Raw genomic sequence first — 21,545 nt, 5'->3', positions numbered from 1 at the left:
AAATTGGTTTGCAATTCTCTTTCTTTTCTAGGTCTTTATATAGTTTGAGTATCAGTGTAACTGTGACCTTGTAAAACAAATTGAACAATGTCCTTTCTGTTTCTATTTTATGGAATAATTTAAGGAGTGTTGTATATTTTGTTTGTGTTCTGACAAATAAAGCTTGCCTGGAGATCAGAGGGCAGAGCTAGCCACTAGTTGACCATAGAGGCCAGAAAGTGGTGGTATACACCTTTAATCCTAGTACTTGGGAGGAGGAAGAAGGAAGGTCAGGAGTTCAAGACCATCCTAGGTTACATGATATTGAACCAGTCTAAAAGAGAAACAGAGCCCAGTGGTGGTGGTTCATGTCTTTAACCCCAGCATGGAGATGGAGACAGGAATATAAGATAGGTGGAGACAGAATCTCTAGTCCCCCTACTACCCCATTTGGTTTGAGGATCCAGAGATGTAAGAAGTCTCTAGTGGCTGCTGATCTGCTTCTCTGATCTTTCAGCTTTCACCCTCAATGTATGACTCCAGATTTTTATTGTTAAGACTAGTTAGGAATTGGGCTTCAAATGCCTATTAGCATTAAGTTTTCTTTGAAAGTCTGGTAGAATTCTGGGTTTACATGATCTGGCCCTGGGCTTTTTTGGTTGGGAGACTTAATTACTGATTGTATTTCACTAGGGGCTATTGATTCATTTAAATTGCTAATCTGATCTTATTTAATTTTGTAAATGACTATGTTTGAGAAAATTATCCATTTCTTTTAGATTTTCCAATGTAGTGGAGTACAGGTTTTTAATGTATATCCTTATGATTCTCTGGATTTCTTCAGTGTCTGTTACAGCTGCCCTTTAATCTGTAATTTTGTTAATTTGTATCTTCTCTCTATGCCTTTTAATTAATTTTCATAAGTATCCATCTTATTGATTTTCTCAAAGAACCAACTGTTGAATTTTAAAAATGGTGGGAAGGAGTCACATCATACAACAGGGCCCATGTGGGAGGTTTACTAAGGGGAGGGGATAGAGACCAGTTCCAGGGGTGAAAGAAGAGAAAAAGAGGAGATGGGTAAGGCCCACCTTTTATAAGGAAACAGAGCGAATGCAGACAGGGGGTGCTCTTAGTGGCTGCAGCTGAGGTGTATCCTGTCAGGACCCTAAGGGCAGGCCAGTGCAGATGCTAATGCTAACACCAACTCTTCATTTCATTGGTCCTTTTTTTTTTAATGTTTGTTTCTATTTTATTGATTTCAGCCCCGAGTTTGATGATTTCCTGTCATCTACTCCTTTTGGGTATGATTTCTTCTTTTTGTTCTAGAGCTTTCAAGTATACTGCTAAGTTACTAGTTTGAGATTTCTCCAATTTTTTCATGCAGGCACTTAGTGCTATGAATTTGCCTCTTAGAACCTCTGTCACTGTGTCTCAAAAGTTTGAGTATGTTGTATATTCATTTTCATTCAATTCTAGAAAATTTTTAATTTGTTTTTTTAATTTCTATCTTGACCCATTCTGAGTATGTAAGCTTTCTGCTGTTTCTGTTGTTGTTGATATCCAGCTTTATTCCACAATAGTTAGAAAGGATGAAGAGTGATATTTCAATTTTCTTGTATCTGTTGGGGCTTGTTTTACGTCTGTAGTGTTCAATTTGGAGTAAGTTCTATTCGGGGCTGAGAAGTGTGGTGATATTGTCTTCCCCAAAATATTGTGCACCGTAATAAACTTATCTGGGGTCAGAGAACAGAACAGACACTAGATATAGAAGCCAGAAAATGGTGGCACACACACCTTTAATCCTAACATTCTGGAGGCAGAGATCCATCTGGATCTCTCTGAGCTCAAAGCCACACTGGAAACAGCCAGGCATGGTGACACATGCCTTTAATCCCAGAAGTGATGGCAGGAAGCAGAAAGGTATATAAGGTGTGGGGACCAGGAGCTAGAGTCTTGTTAAGCTTTTAGGCTTTTAGCAGCAGTTTGGCTGGGATTCATTCGGGTGAGGACTCAGAGGCTTCCAGTCTGAGGAAACAGGATCAGCTGAGGAATTGGCAAGGTGAGGTAGCCATGGCTTGTTCTGTCTCTCTGATTTTCCAGCATTTGTTTTTATTAATAATACCTTTAGAGATTCGTGCTACAGAGAAGGGTATATTCTTCTGGGTGAGGGTGAAATGCTCTGTAAACATCTGTTAGGATCATTTGGTATATGTTTGTTAGCTGTAGTATTTCTCTGTTTAGTTTTTGTCTGGATGACCTGTCTATTGGCAGAAGGGAATATTGACATCTTCCACTATTAGTGCTTGAGGGTCAGTATGTGACTTAAGCATAGTTGTGTTTCTTTTATGAACTTGGATGCCTCTGTGTTTGTTATGTAGATATTAAGAATTGCAATGTCCTCTTGGTGAATTTTTCCTTCCCCATCTCTTCTGTTTTGGTTTGAAGTCTATTTTGTCAGCTTGCTTTACTTTGTCCATTTACTTTGAATGTTTCTTTTCACCCTTTTACTCTGAGATGATGCCTATCCTTGATGTTAAGGTGTGTTCTTGGATGCAGCAGAAAGATGGATACTGTTTTCATGCCAATTTTGTTAGTCTGTGTCTTTTTTTTTTTTAGAGAATTGAGAGTGTTGATGTTGAAAGTTATCAATGAGAAGTGTTTGTTGATTTCTGTTATTTTTGTTGTTGTGGTGGTGGTGGTAGAGGTGGTGGCGGTGGGGTGTATGTGTCTTTCCCCACTTGATTTGCTAGTCTGACATTTATTCCTATGTTTTCATGGGTGTGGCTAACCTCTTTAGGTTGGAGTTCTCTTTCTGGTATCTTCCGTAGGGCTGGATTTGTTGATATATTGCTTAATTTTTCTTTAATCATGGAATGTCTTATTTCTCCATCTATTCTGAATGAAAATTTAGCTGGTATAGAAGTCTGGGCTGGCATCTGTGGTCTCTTAGATTCTATAGAACATCTGTTCTGGCTTTTGGCATCTCCATACATAAGTTAGATTATTACTTGATCTTTTTCTCTCGTGGCTTTTTAATATTCTTTGTTATGTATGTTTAGTGTTTTAATTATTATGTGCTTAGGGGAATTTCTTCTCTGGTCCAGTCTATTTGGTGTTCTGTATGCTTCTTGTACCTTGATAGGCATATCCTTCTTTAGTTTAGGAAAACTTACTTTTATGACTTTGTTGAAAATATTTTCTATGCCTTTAGCATTCATTTCTTTTCCCTCCTCTATTCTCATTACTCTTAAATTTATTCTTTTCCAAGTGTCCCAGATTTCCTGGATGTTTTGTTCTAGGAATTTTTTTAGATTTAACATTTTCTTGGACTAAGACATTCATTTCTTTTCTACTATGTCTTTAATGCCTGAGATTCTTTTTTCCATCTCTTATATTTATATTATTTCTGCTGGTGAGGCTTTCTTCTGACATTTCTGTTAGAGTTCTTAAATGTTTCATTTCCAGATTCCCCTCAATTTGTTTGTTTGTTTTTTTTCATTCTCTTTCTACTTTCAGGTCTCAACATCTTTAATTTATTTCCTCCCACCATTTGTTTGTATTTTCATAGATTTCTTTAAGTGACTTATTCATTTCTTCTTTAAGGACCTCTAACATATCCATAAAGGCTACATAAAGGTCTTCTTGTGCTTCAGCTATGTTGGAATACTCAGGGCCCTAGTGAAGACCTATTGTCTTGGCTGTTATTGATTGTGTTTTTGTGCTGGCATCTAGGAATCTGGGTTTAGGAAGATTGTGATTCTAGGTGCTGTTATCTGGTCATTCTTTTTGGAGTGGGTGTTTTGTTTCTTGGTTTCTGTTGCCCTCTCTGGTTCTTAGGAGAGTATGATAGTTATATGTTTCCTGGTGTTAAAGGGCCCCAAAATAGCTTGACCACATAGCAGCCATGACAGTCTTAGGGGCCTAGACACAGCTTCTGTGACAGGCTTACTGGCAGGCAACACCCAGATCCAGGAAAAGCCTTAAGCTGATACCACCCAGGGTGGCATCCCAAACATTCCAACCATTAGATAAAGTGGTCAGATGTCCTTGAGTCTAGCATACACCTATTTTTTGTTTTACAGATACCCCTAGACAATTGTCAGCTAATCAGGGTCCTGGACCCTGGAAATCCCCTCACCCCAACCTCTGCTATGATAAAAACTCTATCCCACCTGAGTTCATGGCTCTCTGCTCTCACCACTGTGTTGGACAGATAGAGGGACCAAGCTCTGGAGCTTGAAATAAAGGCTCTTTACTTTTACATGTGGGATTCAGTATCTGTGGTGGTCTTTTGGGGGTTCCCGCAATCTAGGCATAACACTGGTAGGTAATTCTTCTGTACATGTGGAACACTGGGGGTTCTGGGTAAAATGTATTCCCAAGTATTGGGAACTGACATTTAGGAAATAGGCTGGGGTCCAGGTTGAGTGGGTCAACAGGAGGGAGGGGAGGAAAGTGGGGTGTTCCATCAGGATCTGCCTAGTCCCTGAGAATGGGATGGAGAGTGAAGCCGAGGCCACAATAGATAGTGTGCCACACTGCTGGGATGAGACTGGGGGATTAGATATGGAGGGGAGGAAGGAGAGTGAGGACTTCAAGCTCTCTTACCTGCTCTGCTGGCTTGCTTGCTTCTCTGGCAAATTTGGCTGGTGGGTTCAGGGAATTTCTGTTGGAGTTGGGGGTTGGATACCAGGATGAGTAGGCAGGAAGGTTGGAGGGAAAGATTTGCATGATCAGCTGGAGGTGAGGACAGAGTAATGGGAGGCCATAGCAGGTGGTCTGCTACAGAGTTGGAGGTGAGGCTTGGGGGATTGGATTTAGAGGAGAGGAGAAAGAGGGCAAGATTGGTAGTTAGCCTACCTGCATCCATAGTTGCCCTGTTCTTCAGGTTCCTCAGGAATGCCTGGTGGAGTTAGGGCTGGATGAAGAGATGGGGGTGGGGGGAAGGGAAGGTGGAGAAGATTTGTGTGATCCCCTGGAAATGGGGCAGGCAGGGAGGGAGGCTGCAGCTGGTGGTCTGTTACAGAGCTGTGAGTGAGACTGGGAGACTGGATTTAGGGAAGAGGAGGGAGAGATGAAGATCTGCAGTTAGCCTACCTGTTTCCCTGGCCAGTTGTTTGTGAAGTCATCTGGGTTTCCTAAGGATGCTAACTTTATCCCTTAGCTGTTTACCCTAATCCTTAAAGTCAGGATTTTTTTTGTATGTGTGAGCTTGACTAGACCATTATCTTTGACTATCTTCCAAATAGTGATATGTGTTGCTTCAAAGAACTTTCTGGATATATTATTATTATTATTATTTATTTTATTTTCAAAAACCATTCATTTTTAATGACATATTTAGAAAATATAAGCTTAAATTGAACTAATTTGAATATCTGAGTATATTAGTATATATTCAATGACCACATTTTAATTTAACTTCATTGACACTCATTTTTTCTTTATTAAGAAATTTTTTATTCATTTTACATACCAACCACAGATCCCCCTCTCCTCCTTCCTCCTTCTCCCCCCAGTCTTCCCCGCAACCCATTTCCCATTCCCCTCCTCCAAAAAAGTAAGGCCTTCCATGCGGAGTCAGCAAAAACCAGCTCATGCACCAGGGATAGATCATGATCTCACTGCCAGAGGTTCCCTTAAACAGACCAAGCTTCACAGAGGGCCTAGTCCAGTCCCATGCAGGCTCCACAGCTGTTGGTCTAAAGTTCATGAGTTCCCACTAGCTTGGTTTGGTTGTCTCTATAGATTTTTCCATCATAATCTTGATGCCCCTTGCTCATAGAATCTCTCTTCCCTCTCTTTAACTGGACTTCTGGAGCTCAGCCTAGTGCTTGGCTATGGGTCTCTGCCTCTGCTTCCCTTAGTTACTGAATGATGACTCTGTGATGACAGCTAGGGTATTCACCAATCTCATTACTGGGAAAGAATCTCAAATGGCTAAAGACATTAAAGAAATTGCTCAACATCCTTAGTCATCAGGGAAATGCAAATCAAAACAACTCTGAGATATCATCTTACACTTGTCAGAATAGCTAAGATCAAAAACACTGATGACAGCTTATGTTGGAGAGGATGTGGAGAAAGGGGAACATTCCTTCACTGTTGGTGAGAGTGAAAACTTGTGCAGCCACTTTGGAAGTCAGTATGGCAGTTTCTCAGAAAATTGAGAATCAATCTACCTCAAGAGCCAATGATACCACTTTTGGGTATAGTCCCAAGGAATGCTCAATCAAGCCACAAGGACACTTGCTCAACTATGTTCATAGCAGCATTATTCTGGATCATATTGATGTCCATACTTGACTTTAAGCAAAAAGGATTATCAAGGGAATTCAAGTTCATGGTTATAGTACTTGCCCAGCCTGCACAAAGAAGAGCTGGTTCAATACACAGTACCTAAACAAACAAACAAAGTCAAAGGCAAGCAAAAAACCAAAAACCATCCTAGTTACTCCCATGAGTTTAATTTCAGCCTCTATACAAGAGCTCTGACCATTCTTTCTTGATGATCTTGTATTGCATGGGATCAAAGATTTTTTAGTCAACCAGCACAACTGTGGGCATTACCAATCGTTTCAATAAGAAGCTCTATCTATCTATCTATCTATCTATCTATCTATCTATCTATCTATCTATCATCTACCTTCCTACCTATAATCTATATATCCATTTATTTGATTCTGCCTGTATCAGTGGGACACTAATGATATAGATTTTCTAACAACCTTTTAATTTCTTAATTAAGTGGGAAGATCAAGGAAAGTGATAGACAAAAAGCTTTGATTGCCTCAGATGATTAGTAGAATTATGGGCATTATTGACTCTGCTAATAAAAAGTCAGAGAAAGTGAGGGGTGCAGATAAATTGTATTAGAGGGATCTAAACCATGAAGAGACTGTTGGGAGAAGTAAGGAAGTTAAAGGTTCTGCTACTGAGGGTGCCCGAGGAAGCAAGGAATAGGTACTTGATAGACCCCAGACCTAGGGTACTACCTTCTCAGGTGGGCACCCCAAGAACCCAGACTCCGGTCCAGTTGATGCAAACAGCAAGAGGTTTATTGATGCAGCTATAAGAGTCGCACCCTACTGCAGCCACATAGGTACGGAAAAAAACCCATACAAAGTCATAAGATTACAATTCCCATGCAATTTTGTTCTGATTCACAAGATCATGGCCTAATCACAGGGTAGATACAATCACGTCCATATGCACATTTTTCCCGGAATCTCAAGGGGCGGGGGCGGGGGTGGGGGGGTATCAGGGCGGGAGTGAAGATTACACAAAAGTTACAGTGGTCTTTCCTGGAACACTTGCAATTATCCCAGTCACAGGTGAGCAACATATCTTAACAGAAATCTCCATACATTGTGGCAGGGGTGGTTGAATAATGTCTGAGTCAGTCTGCCCTTGGAACTAGCTTTTTAGTTACTCATTCTCCTGGGGCTTGGGAGGTGTAAGCCTGAAGGGTTAGGGTCTTTCAGTACTAAAAGTAGAGTTGGGTATTTTGCTGTGTAGAAGCCAAACCTTCATTGTTGGAACTGGACCTTTCTTTCACTTAAGCTGAGGAGATTGCTAAGCAAAGAGATTCAGTTTGGAGACAAGGTCTCTGAATTCAGGCTGGCTTAGCACTTACCATGTTTCCCAGGCTGGGCTCAACCTTGTGATATTTTTACCCTAGCCTCTTAAGTGCTTGATTCCAAGCAAAGTTGGAAGTGCAGCTTGCTTTCTTTTTCTTGCTTATAATAAAAACAAAAACCATGTTGAGGAAAGCTGTAACTATAGAACCAGGACAAACGACGTGTGAAATGTTTAGCCTATCCAGACTGTTACAAATCTAAAAGAGATTCACTTTTTGTAAAGAATGTTCTAGAGGGAAAGCTGAAAGGCCGGCTGGATAACGTTTTGCAAATACCCTGGGAAAAAATGTTTTAATGGGAAAGGCTGTCAAAAGGCTCAGTGAAGAGAATAAATGTGTGAGTTTTAGGCCTCTTTCCTCATCTGAGCAGAAGCAAGAGAAGGAAAAGGATTATACAGTAGATATTATGGAGGGATCTCTAAACTGGTAGAGTGAGTTCCCATGGTGTATGTTGGAAAAACATATGACAATTTCATACAAAAACATTGCTAACCTGGACCCAAATGCTCACAGAGCCTATGAAATAAAACCGTAGCCACTACATGGAATACCCAGGCTGACTTGTGTCTTGCATTTAAAAAAGAAAAAAAAAAAAAAAAGGCTTAGAAGATAAAACAGAACCGTAGGGGATAATTCCCAGCCTGGCATTTGAAATGTCTTGGGCATGAGACATCAATGTTCTTCCCATTTTTACCCCTTTGAATCCTAATACTTATTATTCTGTCTTTCACCTGTCATGTCTCTGTTTTTGGGAACAGGTAGCTTCTTCTTGAATCACATAGGTCCTGAGGTAAAGATAACTTCTGTCTCAAGATGGATTATACTGAGGATTTCCCTGAGGTAAAGAGAACTTGTGTCTCAGGATGGGTTATTCTGAGGACTTCTTTCACATCCAATTTAGATTCAGTTCTAACTCTTTTCATTTAGGCCTGCATTACATTGTTTCTGTAATTTATTCTTCAAAATTATTGGAGACGGTATGAATTTTCATAAAGGTTATATTGCATTTTGACAGATTTAGGGTTGTGATACACAAAGAGAAATGCCTTTATTTATATTGTCTTTAAAGATATTGCCTATCACTATCTCCTAATGAATCAAAGCCAAAAATGGGACATTTGGGTATTTTGTTCTGTTGTTTCCTTTGTTATTGTTGTTTGAATTTTTAAGACAGAGTCTTCTCATAAACCCAAGTTGACTTTGATTTTATTATGTACCTCAGAACCTGGCCCTGAACTCAAAGTGGTTCTCTTGCCTCAGTCCCTGAGTAATTACTGAAATTGAAGGTGTGCTCTTCCTGGACACTTGTTAACTAAATTTTTCTCCTGGCTGATTGAAATGCACTAAACCTAGTTTTAGAAGTAATTCAGTATTATCTTTTTTTTTTTTTTATAATCATTAAGCAGATTCAAGTTACAGACATTCAGAAACACTCAGTTCAGACAAATCTAGAAAATAAAATTGAAAGCTAGAGGATGGCACTTTTCTGAAGATTGGGGCATATTATTAAAAAATAAACAGAATCCATTTTGTATTTAGTTAGAGAAAGTTACTATCTTGGATTCATTTTTTTTTATTAGAATCAATATTATTTTTCCTTTTTTTAACCTAGAGTCAATCAAAAGCACATGAAAAGTTAGTTGCATCTCTTTTACACACAAGGACACACACACACACACACACTTACACACACATACCTACACACAGAGTCATACAGACACAGACATACACATACTCAAATATACACACTTACACATTCACATTCACATACACACACACTCCCCATACACTCATATCCTTTCACAGACACAAACACTGACACACATATACCCACACACTTACACATATACGCACCCTCCACACACTCATACCCCCACAGACACACTGAAATACATACCTTCACTTTCACACACATAAACACACTCCTGTACACACCCCATACACTCACACCACACATACCTATGCCCCCCCCAGAGATACACATACAGGCACACAAACACATACATGTTGGTTGTTTTTACTCTTTTGAGGGGCCCACCACCCAGCTCCCAAATGAATTGCACATAGAGGCTTATTCCTTCTTATAAATGCCTGGACATAGCTTGGCTTGTTTATAGCTAGCTTTTCTTATTTTTAAATTCTCCCATCTACCTTTTGCTTCTGGGCTTTTCCCTTTTCTTACTTCTGTATGTCTTACTGTGTGGCTGGCTGTGTGGCTGTGTGGCTGGCCCCTAGCATCCTCCTCTCCTTGCTTTCTTGGTCTTTCTTCTTCTCCTCCTAGATTTCTCCTTCTATATGTTCTCTCTGCCTGCCAGCCCCGTCTATCCTTTCTCCTGACTCACTATTGGACATTCAGCTCTTTATTAGACCATCAGGTGTTTTAGACAGGCACAGTAACACAGCTTCACAGAGTTAAACAAATACAACATAAAAGAATACAACACATCTTTGTACCATTAAACAAATGTTCCACAGCATAAACAAATGTAACACATCTTAAAATAATATTGTACAACATTCCCCCCTTTTTTATCTAAATGAAAAGAAAGGTTTTAATTTTAGCATAGTTAAACTATACACAACAAAACAATTATCAAGTAAGAATTACATTTATATACTCTGTCCATTTGTAGTTAGCATATTCAGAGAAAACAATGTATTATCTATTCTATCTTAGTAAATCTAAAGTTTTACAGCTAACTTACTTTTTATCATAACTAAGGAAAGCTGCAACTCTAACTATCTAGTCTTCAACTCCATCAAAGAACCAGAAGGATACAATATTATCTAACAACAGAGACATATGGTTGTCTGGACAGTCACCCAAAGTTCCTCTACAACATTGGGGCACCATCTTCAGCCTACAGGCCTGGAGTATCTGGCAGACTTTCTAGTGAAGCAGGAAATTTGAAAGACTGTCCCACTTATATTGGCAAAGGTCTTTGGTCACTTTCCTCTCTGTCTTGCAAAATGTCTGGCAGTTTCTTCCATGAAATAGGAACCTTGAAGAATTGTCCTGTTTCATTTTGGCAAAGTTCAGCAGTCACTTTCCTGTGGGTCCTACATGTCCAGTTTATATAGCATACTGTCAAGCAATCAAGGCAAAAGCAGTTTCTTGCTCAAATGGCTAATCTTGCCACAATGAAATCAACTCCTATGGAGTTTCTTTGATGCCCACCATCCTTTTATGAAGTAAATTGTTGCTGCCTGCAGCAGATGTGTCTCATTGTTATGAAAAGCCCCAAGTTAACAAAACATTTTAAATGACATATTCTATAGATCTTTGAAGTGAAGATCATTTAACAATCTAAAATATACTTATTTAACCTAGAAAACATACCTGATGTGACTACAAGTTTGATTATTAAACATTTACTACTAATCTTATTTCTTATTTATAAATTGTATTTTTAAATGAACTGAATAAGCACAATACCCCAAACAAGAGATATACAGTGTAACAAAATTAACTTTTAATTTGTATCAATATACCAAAATCATACCAATGCAAAATATCCAAGATTATTCCCCTAAATATAACAAACATCCATTACCCACTAAATAATCCAAAGCCTCCCACAATCTAACTCTTGGGAATGCAGATGTCCTTTTCCTAGAATGCTTCCTGTTGTCTGTGGGCAAAGGCATCTTTAGGGGTTCCTGAGAAAATCTGAGATAATGGCCAAGTCTTGGGAAAACCAGCGATAACCTTTGTTGATAGATATCACCTGTCAAGTTTCAGGAGGTCTCCCTTGATCAAACCTGATCTATATTAGCCTGAAATAAATCCACAGCATCTTGTTTCCTGTAGAAATAAAAGCAAAAACCTCTTCTCCAAAGCATTTTTAACTTCCATTTGACAAATACATTTTTTGACTTTTTTAAAGTTAAGGCATTCCTAAAGTATATAGGCTGGTTTATTTCAACAGTCCCTTTTTCAATTCCAGGTCTCATAACAGCTGTTGTTTGTTTATCAACATTCAAAAAATTCAAAATCAACAAAATAGTATATAGGATCCAGACTCCCCACATACTTGTCATTATTACAGAGCTATTTATTTTTTATTATTTTACTTCTCTCTTTAAAGACTTTATTTTTTGAACTATATATTTCTTTCTATGACTATCCATACTGTTGTGGGTTTTTTTCCCCCTTAAGCCTAAGAACATTGTAAAACACACTAGAACTTGTTTAGAGGTTTTTCTGTCTGGACCTTTCTTACTGTATATCTCTAGTTTTTTGGTTTTTTTTTTTTTTTTGACCATGTGAGCAAACTTGAATATGCTAAGGTATAGCTGAGTCCTCTGCGAAGCTCTGTCAGCTGTCTCTGCCTGCTTCTAGGTTCTTGAGAGCCAAGTCTAAAGCTATTGGCCCTGTCAGAGGTACATAACCAGGAACTGTGCTCAACCTTTCTTGTAGTGATATATTGTATACCCTAATAAAATTTGCCTGAATATCAGAGAACAGAACAAGCCACTAGAGTAAACAGAGATCCATCTAGATCTCTGTGAGTTCAAAGCCACCCTGACTACATGAGATTGACTCAGTCTAGGAGAAAAAACAGCCAGTTAGTGGTGATACACACCTTTAATTCCAGTACTGGTAAACACACATGCCTTTAATCCCAGGAAGTGATGCCTGGGTGGAGAAAGGTATATAAGGTGTGAAGAGGCAGGAACGAGAGGCTTTTCGGCAGAAGCGTCCCTTTCAGCTAGAGGTTTTTTTTTTTTTTTTTTTTTTTTTTTTTTTTTTTTTTTTTTTGGCTGGAGCCTTTCGGGTGTAAACTCAGAGGATTTCAATCAGAGGATTTGTGGAATTGGTGAGGTGAGACGTGGCAGTGGCTTGTTCCTTTGTCTGTCTGATCTTTCGGCGTTTTCCCCAATATCTGGTATTGGGTTTTTTATTTTAAGACCTTTTGGACCATGTCACACTTCCTAGCTGTAGGAAGCCAGTGCCTGCACTGCCACATGCATTTTTTACTCAGTTTACCATTTCTATTTAGTGCTGCCCTGATGGCTGAACAGCAGTGCCTCTTAAAGGAGCTCCTTTTCTTTTTTCTTTTTCTTTTTAGCTTTCCCAGGTCCTACATGGAAATATGAGCCCACATTGCAATGCCAAAATATTGTTTTCTTACTCTTTATTCTTTGGCTCTTTGGGGGGCCTGCCACCCAGCTCCCAAATAAATCACACAGGGACTCTTACTCTTTATTATAAAAGCCCGGCCTTAGCTTGGCTTCTTTCTAGCCAGCTTTTCTTAAATTATCCTGTTTATCTTTTGCCTCTGGGCTTTTACCTTTCTCTATTGTGTATATCTTTCTTTACTTCTTACCCCATGGCTTGCTGTATCTCTTTTTCCTCTTCTATTTATTCTCTCTGCCTTCCATCCCCTCCTATCCTTTCTCCTGCCTTGCTATTGGCAGTTCAGCTCTTTATTAGACCAATCAGATGTTTTAGATGGGCACAGTAATGCACCTTACCAGAGTTAAAGACATGCAACATAAAAGAATGCAACACATTTTTGCATCATTAGACAAATGTTCCACATACATGTGCACATTTTCCTTAACAGGCTGATGTAACTGTTGAGGATAGCTATATCTCTGTTTATTCCATCATACAGGTTTTGCTCTGGTACTAAAATAGCATGAGAAACTAATATTGAAAATATTAAACTATGTGCAATTGCAGTTTCCCTGAGAATATGCATTTTGAAATTGACAATAGTATTAATGACTAAAGAAGATTGATTAAATTTCTCCCTTATCCTTTAGGGTATGTATACACAAAATCTAATATGTCTATGTATACACATACATCTAAATAGAATTGATTTTGTGATAAGTAAAGCAAGAGAACTGCCTAATTCAAATTTAATTTATCAATAACAGTATTTACAACTGAATTGGAAGGGTTTTACTTCCAATGTAGGAAGTAAATTTATTACATACTCTTTCCAAGCAAAGTAAAATGAAATTTCTTGTGAATCCTGTATGATGGGTCCAGTGAAAGCTGCTACTGTGTGCTTACATTTTTTTGTTACTATATTGTTGTCATGATTTTGAAAGCATGAGACTAAAATGAGAGGAACATCAAGTCATGTGAAAGGCTTTAATCTGAACATCCTGGGACACTGAATTAAGAGAAAGGGAAGAGCATGTCATTAAACTGGAGCATTTAAGATTAATCATAGTATTATTGTGGTGTTTTGAATAGGAATGGCCCCCATAGGCACAAGTGTGTGAATGCTTGGCCCATAGGGAGTGGCACTATTATGAGGTGTGACCTTGCTGGAGTAGGTATAGACTTGTTGGAGGAAGTATATCACTGTGGAGGTGGACTTTGAGGTCTCAGATGCTCATGCTGTGCCCAGTGTGACACAGTCTCCTGCTGCCTGTGGATCAAAATGTAGAACTCTTAGCACCTTCTCCAGTACCACGTCTGCCTGTACATCACCATATCCCGCCATGATGATAATGGACTAAACCTCTGAATCTTCAGACTGACATCTCCTCAGTGATGATGCTGCTCCAGCTCAGGGAATGTTGGACAATACTGAGGTAGTATGCTTGTGCATCTCATGTGAAGCCACTTTCTGGGGTTCTAGAAGAAACTGTCTGTGGGGTGATGCTACACTGTGAAGCCCAAAGGGCACTGTGGAATAGAGGAGGAGGATGGTAAGGAAACTGTCCTACCTGGCTGGTGACTTTGCATTAGGTACCTTTTTAGAGACACCCCAGAACCTTCATTGACCTCTGAAGTTGATGCTAAAATGATCCCATGTGGAGGGGGCCCTGGCCTTGCAGGAAAGACAACGAAAGCAGGCCTTGGAGCTGTAAGGTAGCAGCCTGACATTTGGTTCTCTGCCTACTAACAAATCTGCATTCTTAATTATTATGTGAAACTTTCTTGTGCTTATTTATCCCCACCGACGAAAGGGATTTTTAACAAAAAAAGAAAAATAAGAGGAAAGGAAAGAAGCAAAACATGATAAGGCATTCCATGAGGGTTTTCTTAAATATTTCTTTTCTTTAAAAAAATCTAATTAAGATTTTGCCAGAATAAATATTAACTACCTTCAAAATTAAAAAGTCTAATTAAAATCTAATTATATAATTTCTCCCCTCCTCTTTGCTAACCCTCCCATGGCTGATCCTCCCTACCAATTCAAAGCCTCCTCTTCTTTTAGCCACTGTTGTTACATATACATATGAATGAATCAACATATAACCCAACAACTTGATGGGTCTCAATAGTGTTGCCTGCCTGTTTATGTTTCTAGGGCTGACCGTCCAGTATCAGTTAGCTACTCAGAAGGCTCATTACCCCCACACTGCCAAGCACTGATTCTCCCTCTCTATCCTGTAACTTTTCATCTAGGGGTGGAGCCCTGTGAGATTTCTTCTGTCTGCCTTGGGATGTTGACTGTTGTTGGACTTGTTCAGGTCTGCTTTAGGCAGCCAAGTTGTTGAGATTTTATGGGTGTGCCTATGACATCTCACAGCATGCTTTCTGGTCCTCTGGTTCTTGCAATCTTCCCGCCTTATTCCCTGAGTCTTGGGTGTAGTAGTATTGTACATTTGTCGACTGGGGCCAGACATTCCACAGTCAGTTGTTCTCTGTATTTTGATTAGTTGTAGATTTCTGTAATAATCTGCTGCCTTAAAAAGAAGCTTCTTTGGTGAAGGATGACATTTCACTTAACTGTGGGTGTACAGATAAGTAATTAGGATGTAATTAGGCATTATAATATTTTAGAAAAGTGGCTGTAATAGCTCATCTTCTAAGACCCATAACCTCTCTAGCTATGTGTAGTTTTCTAGGGTTACAGTACCAGGCATAGTGTTCCTCCTATTAAGTGGGCCTTGAGCTCATTAGAGAGCTGTTGGTTACTGCCACCATGTTAGTACCACTATCGTACCTTTAGCAATATCAGATCACCGTTGTGGTTCATAAACATCAGAGATGAGTAGGACTGCTGATTACTTTCCTCCGTTAGTAGCTTGCATGCCACCTTTTGTATTGCAGAAGCTAGTCTTAGCAGAGGAGGCTTTGAGGTCAGTTTCAGCTCAAACCCTCTGAATTCTATGTCCAAACTGGTGTCTTCATCAATAGCGACTTATCTTCAAGTTCTGGGAGGCAACCAAGGGCAATAGCAATAGACAATATTGTTTTAGGGTTTTCTTGGAGTCCTCTGACCAACTAATTAGGAGAAGGATTTTTAGCCTAGTACTAGGTTTTTGTTAGATAATCTATGGCTCTTATGGGAAGTATTTTTGACCTCAAGTGATGTAATTTCATTTTAAAACTATATATACACACATATTCTTATATGTACCATTTGTAATTTTTAGATAAATATAAAATAAAGATTTCCTATGTCTTTTTCCAACATCTTAAAAAATTCTCTCTCCTTCCCTTTACTCTTCTGTATTATCCTTCTTCACCTCTTCCCAATTAAATCTCCTCCCCTTTTAGTTTCTCAGAAGCCACTGAGATTTAGGACAGTGACTTAGATAATTCAGATAAGTTTTGATTTCCGTTTCCATTTCCTGATGTACTTCTGAATACAGGTCATGCTTAGTTGACAAGGGTTCCTTTGCTATAATATGACACTTGCATGGAGTAAGATATGGACAAGTTCTGTAATTTCTGGGAGCCTATTTCTTCATGTGTATGGAAATAGGACATCCTTAGGGATGTGTTTTGAAAATGTGATGTGGTACTATCTTGAAGAACTTGAGGGCAATTTTTGGTCTACTACAAGTGTGAAGAAAAGGAATCTTGGTGTATCTGTTTTCTTTTTAAGTTGGTATAGGGATGCTAGTTCTTCCTTCTTCATTGCCAGTTTATAAAACTTTGTTGATTTAACATTTTGTCAGAATTACTGTTAAATGGCTATTAAAAAACTAAAAATGTTCATCTGTGTTATGGAATGTAGAGTATAATGCAGTTCATGACTTATTTTAATTTTTGTTTAGCTTTGGCAATCACTGCTTTAAAATGATAGTATCTGAGCCCAATATTGGCAAATTCCTTACTTCATACATTTTTGTCAGGACTGTATGAGCTATATGACTTTTGTTAAAGTAATGGTTACCACTAAAATTGTTAAGTAGTTTTTAGTTTTCATCTTTTATAGGATATATGTAAGACATATAAAATGTGTAAAACTTAAAAAAAAAAACCCAATTCTCTCTTCTTTTTTACAGATAGCCAAGGAAAATACTCTGAAGTAATCAAAAAGTCCAACGCAATTGAGCTGTTATTTACACTCTACCCTCCTCTAGGTGCCAAAGTGAACATTGGCACAAGACTCCGGTCCACATGGCTGAGACCCATAGTGGATGGAGAAGAAGGCTATAAGTATATCGGTAAGATGTTAGCTTCATCTTCTAAAGAGAAGGAAGAAACACTGCCTTATCTTCTAGAGCATCTTCTTTACTTCCTAGGTATTATGTCTACAGGTCTAAAAGTGTGTATTTTGTGCTTTTGTGCCCTCACTAATATAGTGGAATCATAGTGTGCTGAACTATTTCTGGATGGTGGACATTTGTGTTGTTTTCATGTTGGATTATTCATGTAAAGCCTCTGTGGACATCCATGTGCAGTACTACCAAAAGACATGAACATTCCTTAGCCGCAGTGTTTCTGTGAGGATCTTGCCATTCCATTTCCCCCACCAATAGGGATATGAAAACTGTTGTTTTCCACAGCTGTATTACCACTTCCTGTGATCAGTGTTTCTATGTTTAGCAAGCCTAGCAAGTATTTATCTAATGGTATCCCTTTATGGCTCCAATTTGGCTCTATCAATCGTATTTGATATCTTTGTATTTGCAATTTTAACTTTTATTTGGTGAAGTCTGTTCAAGTACTTTGGCCGTTTTCATTTTGTTTTGATTATTGTTAAGCTTTAGAACTCTGTTGATATTTCTGGACACAGATACTGCATCACATACATGTTTTGAATGCAGGTTTTAGCTTCTCTTAAATTGCACCTTTTGAAGAGATTTTTTATTTGGTGAAGTCCATTGGACTGCTTGTATTTCTTTATGGCTATGCTTTTTCTGTAATTTTCAGGAAATACTGGCTGAACTTGTGGTTGCAAAGATGTTCTCTTATAAAAAGTTCAGCTTTAAGATTTATATTTTAGTATATAATTGGTTTTTAATAAATTTTTGTATGTGACTCAGTGTATACATTAAAATTTTAAATTTCATTTTATGTCTAAATTTCCAACAGTATTTACTGAAAAATCTGTCCTATGAATTAACTTTACCTATTGGTTCAAGCCAAATAAACAAAGTGTATAGTTGGCAACCATGTGAATGAAAATGTGATTGGTATCATTAGTTACAAAAGAAATGAAAATTAGAACTATAGTGAAGGAATATTGCTTATTTATTGAAAAGGATAAAATACTTTTGATATTAAAAACTATCTGTGTGAAGTTTGACAAGGATATGGAGTGTATACTGCTGGTGAAAATGCAAGATGGTTGAATCACCTTGGAAATATTTTCAGACTTTCTCATTATGTTTATTATGTTCTATCCACTAAATTTAGCCATCCTCTCCTAGGTGGTTATTGAAGATAAATGAAATAATTTTTATATGTAACTGAAAATAAAAATTTTAAAAGTTGTTTCTTTATATTTTGATATTATAATTACATCATTTCACCTTTTCTTTCCCCCTCAAAACTTCCAATGTAGCCCCCTTGTTGTTTTCAAATTAATGGCCCTTTTTCCTTTAATTGTTGTTATATGTATATATGTATATATAATTTTTATACAAAACCTATATGTATGTATGAATGTATATAACAGCATCATTCATAGTTTATAAGATCTGAAAACAACATAAATGGCCTTTAATTGGTGAATGGATAAGCAAAATTACATGTAGCTATATAATGATACTCAAAAATAAATAGAAATAAACTATTACTAAGCAAAACGATGTGGACAAATCTCAGATACATCATGATAAACAAAGGAGCCAGATTCAGAGCCATGTGTTGTATGGCTCTGCTGAAGTGACAATTGAGAAAGGAGAAACAATCCAATAGAACCAGGCTTGTGACTCGTTGAGCTGAAGGTTTTTGTCTGAGTTCCAGTGCAAAGAAGCTGCAGAGGGATTCTTAGAGCCGTGGACCAGTTCTGTGTCTTGATTAGCATATTTGTTAAGTGTGTATACAAGTGTCATACAATATGTCAAAATTCATAAAACTACATACTGTACTGCATACACATTTAAAAAAATACATAAAGTATAAAGAGAGTGTTTTCAGTGGTCCCTAGTTCTGTTAAAGGCATTAGGGAATTGTACACCAATCCAAAATGGGGTATTAACATACCTTTCTAAATGGCTAATATTAGAAGGCTGGCCATCCCACGTGTTAGCAGGGACATGCAACCACTGGAAAACCACCATTCTTCTGGTGCAAAATTGAATTGTGGTACAGTCTTCAAAAAAAGTTTGTCACTCTCTCAAAAAGAATAATCATACATTGTACCTTTCAGCATAAACAGACACTGCTGTTGACCTAAGAGGGGAGACTCAAATGACTAACTACAGGTGGATGGAAGAAATATGTTCTGATATATTGATGTACAATAAAAACAAAAGAAAAACCAAAAATCCTTAAAACTAGTGAAATAATGAAAACGTATAAATGACATAATTCTGATGGATGAAAGTAGCCAGACAAAAGGGGCTAGGTGTTACATAAATCTGATTATATTCAATTCGAGAAAATGTAGAGCAACCCATAGCAACCAAAGGAGGTTGATAGTTTTGTAGGAAAGTGTGTTAGTGTTAGGAGCAAGAGGTAATGGATTAAACAATTAAGGGTGAGAAAAATGCCTAGAATTTTGATTGTGTAATGTTTTCATGGACAAACTGTCAAAACCCATCACATTGTACATTGTAAATGTATGTCATTATTGCTTAACATCTATACCTAAGTAAAGTTATCAAAGGAAATAAGAAGGTATATGTAAACAACAAAAATATTAAACTTTTATTTTGGTAATATTTTTAAAAGATCCATTTCTTTGTAAGTATTAAAACTTGTATATTAAACTTCGCATATAAGGTGAGTGTCGGTCTGGAGGTTGTGGCTCAGCAGTAGAGTACCCACTGTGTGTGCCATAATTTCAACCCCCATCACTGCTAAATAAACTAGAATCGCAGAGTGACATGTCACTGGAATTCCATTGGGCTGGTGTATAGAAAAGCAAATTAATGTGCTCAGCTCAGTGGTACTCTAGAGGAAGAAGAGGGAAAGATTTTTTTTTTAGATGAAAAGAGGCATTTAATTTGAAGGTTTATGGTCCTATAAATTAGTCAACACTCTGGTTGCTATTTATCTTATCTTGTAATTTTCTACCTAAGATTACTAGAACTTGACCTGTTTTAGGCTAAAGATTTGTTTTTAGTGTTTAGAGCCAGTTTTCTGATATTTTGTCACAATAAACAAAAAGGAGATATGGCTTATGCCCTAAGTTGAGGACTCTTTCATTATGAGTTTCTAGGCTGACTTTTTTCTTCAACCTTTTTGGGAAAATGACCAGAGCCTTGCATCATTTTGATCATAGTTGTTATGAATTTGACAAGAGAATTGAAGTATTTCCCTTAAAAGAGATCAATTTCAGAAGTGCTTTCTGAATCCAAGTAACTCCTTAACTGTAAACACTTGAGGAGAGCTAGCTTTGGGAGTCTGTGTTGTGCTCCCATGTTAATGCTTGAGGGTGTAAGCACTCATGTTTATTGCTTTGACTCCATAGATTTGGAGATGTGCCATCAGCAGGACCAAGGAACAGTTACTAGAGATTCGAAAGCTTTAGCTTAAGTGGCTAACAGATTATTGTTAGGAATATGCCTCCCTTGAGATTCTCCTTTCTCATCTGTATTTTTAACACCATAATTTATAATCTAGCAGTGTTTAAGTGTAATTACTGCTGAATATGTCCTTCATAATTATAATTTGCTTAATTTTCACATATAATTTCTTCTAATGGTAATTTTATAATCTTAGACTATGTAGAAAACAGTCTTCAATTTTTAAGAATATGAATCTAAGTAAGCATATTTAGAAAGGCTGTTTAGTGAAGCTCCCCTTTTAAAAATGCCTCTGGTTATTTTTCCTTATAAGCCATCTGCCCTCCAACAACCTGACCCTCTGCCCCACCTCCCTCCCCCTCTTTCTCACACTCACACGTCAAACTTCTTGTCCTAAATTAAGTTTTTTTGTTTGTCCTTGGTTAGCTTTCAATATGGAAGGTATAGATTATACTAAAGAATATCTTAGCCCTATAATTAACGGAGTTTTAATGGGAGTTGCCTTAAAGGAATATATGAGCCATTATATTTCAGGGAAACCATTTAGGGAATACAAATAGGTGATTATAAATACCTTTCTCAAGGCAATGGCCATTTTAATGAAATCATATTATTGTATTACTATAAGTTTTCTTTCTAATTAGTTCAAACCATGGGTAATGAACGAAGATCTTAAGTTCTACTTCTTGAAAGTATATAATTTACAATATTTCACATAATGAATTCTACTTACCATTATAACACGCAGGATAACTAAATGATATGGTCAGTACTAACACCTGCTTTGTCACCCATTTTATTTTACCTGTCTGTCTGTTTGTTTATTTATTTATTTATTTATTTATTTAGTTATTTTTTCAAGATAGGGTTTCTCTCTGTAGTTTTTGGTGCCTGTCTTGGATCTTGCTCTGTAGACCAGGCTGGCCTCAAATTCACAGAGATCCACCTGGCTCTGCCTCCTGAGTGCTGGGATTAAAGGCGTGCGCCACCACTGCCCAACTCTTGTCACCCATTTTAAAAGTACATGTTGGGGAAGATAGAAGGGGGAGTAGGAAGGGGAATGCAGAATCAAGATATA

The 21,545-nt window shown here is 37.7% G+C and overlaps 1 protein-coding gene across 1 annotated transcript in view; it reads left to right on the top strand.

Annotated features, from left to right (window-relative positions):
- Iqcm (IQ motif containing M) overlaps window positions 1–21,545 on the top strand; it is a 469,797-nt gene that overhangs the window by 392,851 nt on the left and 55,401 nt on the right. Inside the window, exon 13 of the mRNA XM_037206157.1 lies at window positions 16,832–16,993. Within this exon, the coding sequence (XP_037062052.1) occupies window positions 16,832–16,993 (162 nt within the window). The remainder of the gene's footprint in view (window positions 1–16,831; window positions 16,994–21,545) is intronic.

Source organism: Peromyscus leucopus, chromosome 5 (assembly GCF_004664715.2).
Source record: "Peromyscus leucopus breed LL Stock chromosome 5, UCI_PerLeu_2.1, whole genome shotgun sequence".
NCBI classification, from domain to species: domain Eukaryota; kingdom Metazoa; phylum Chordata; class Mammalia; order Rodentia; family Cricetidae; genus Peromyscus; species Peromyscus leucopus.
Note: the sequence above shows the minus strand (reverse complement) of the source record. Positions and strands in the feature narration are given on the sequence as shown.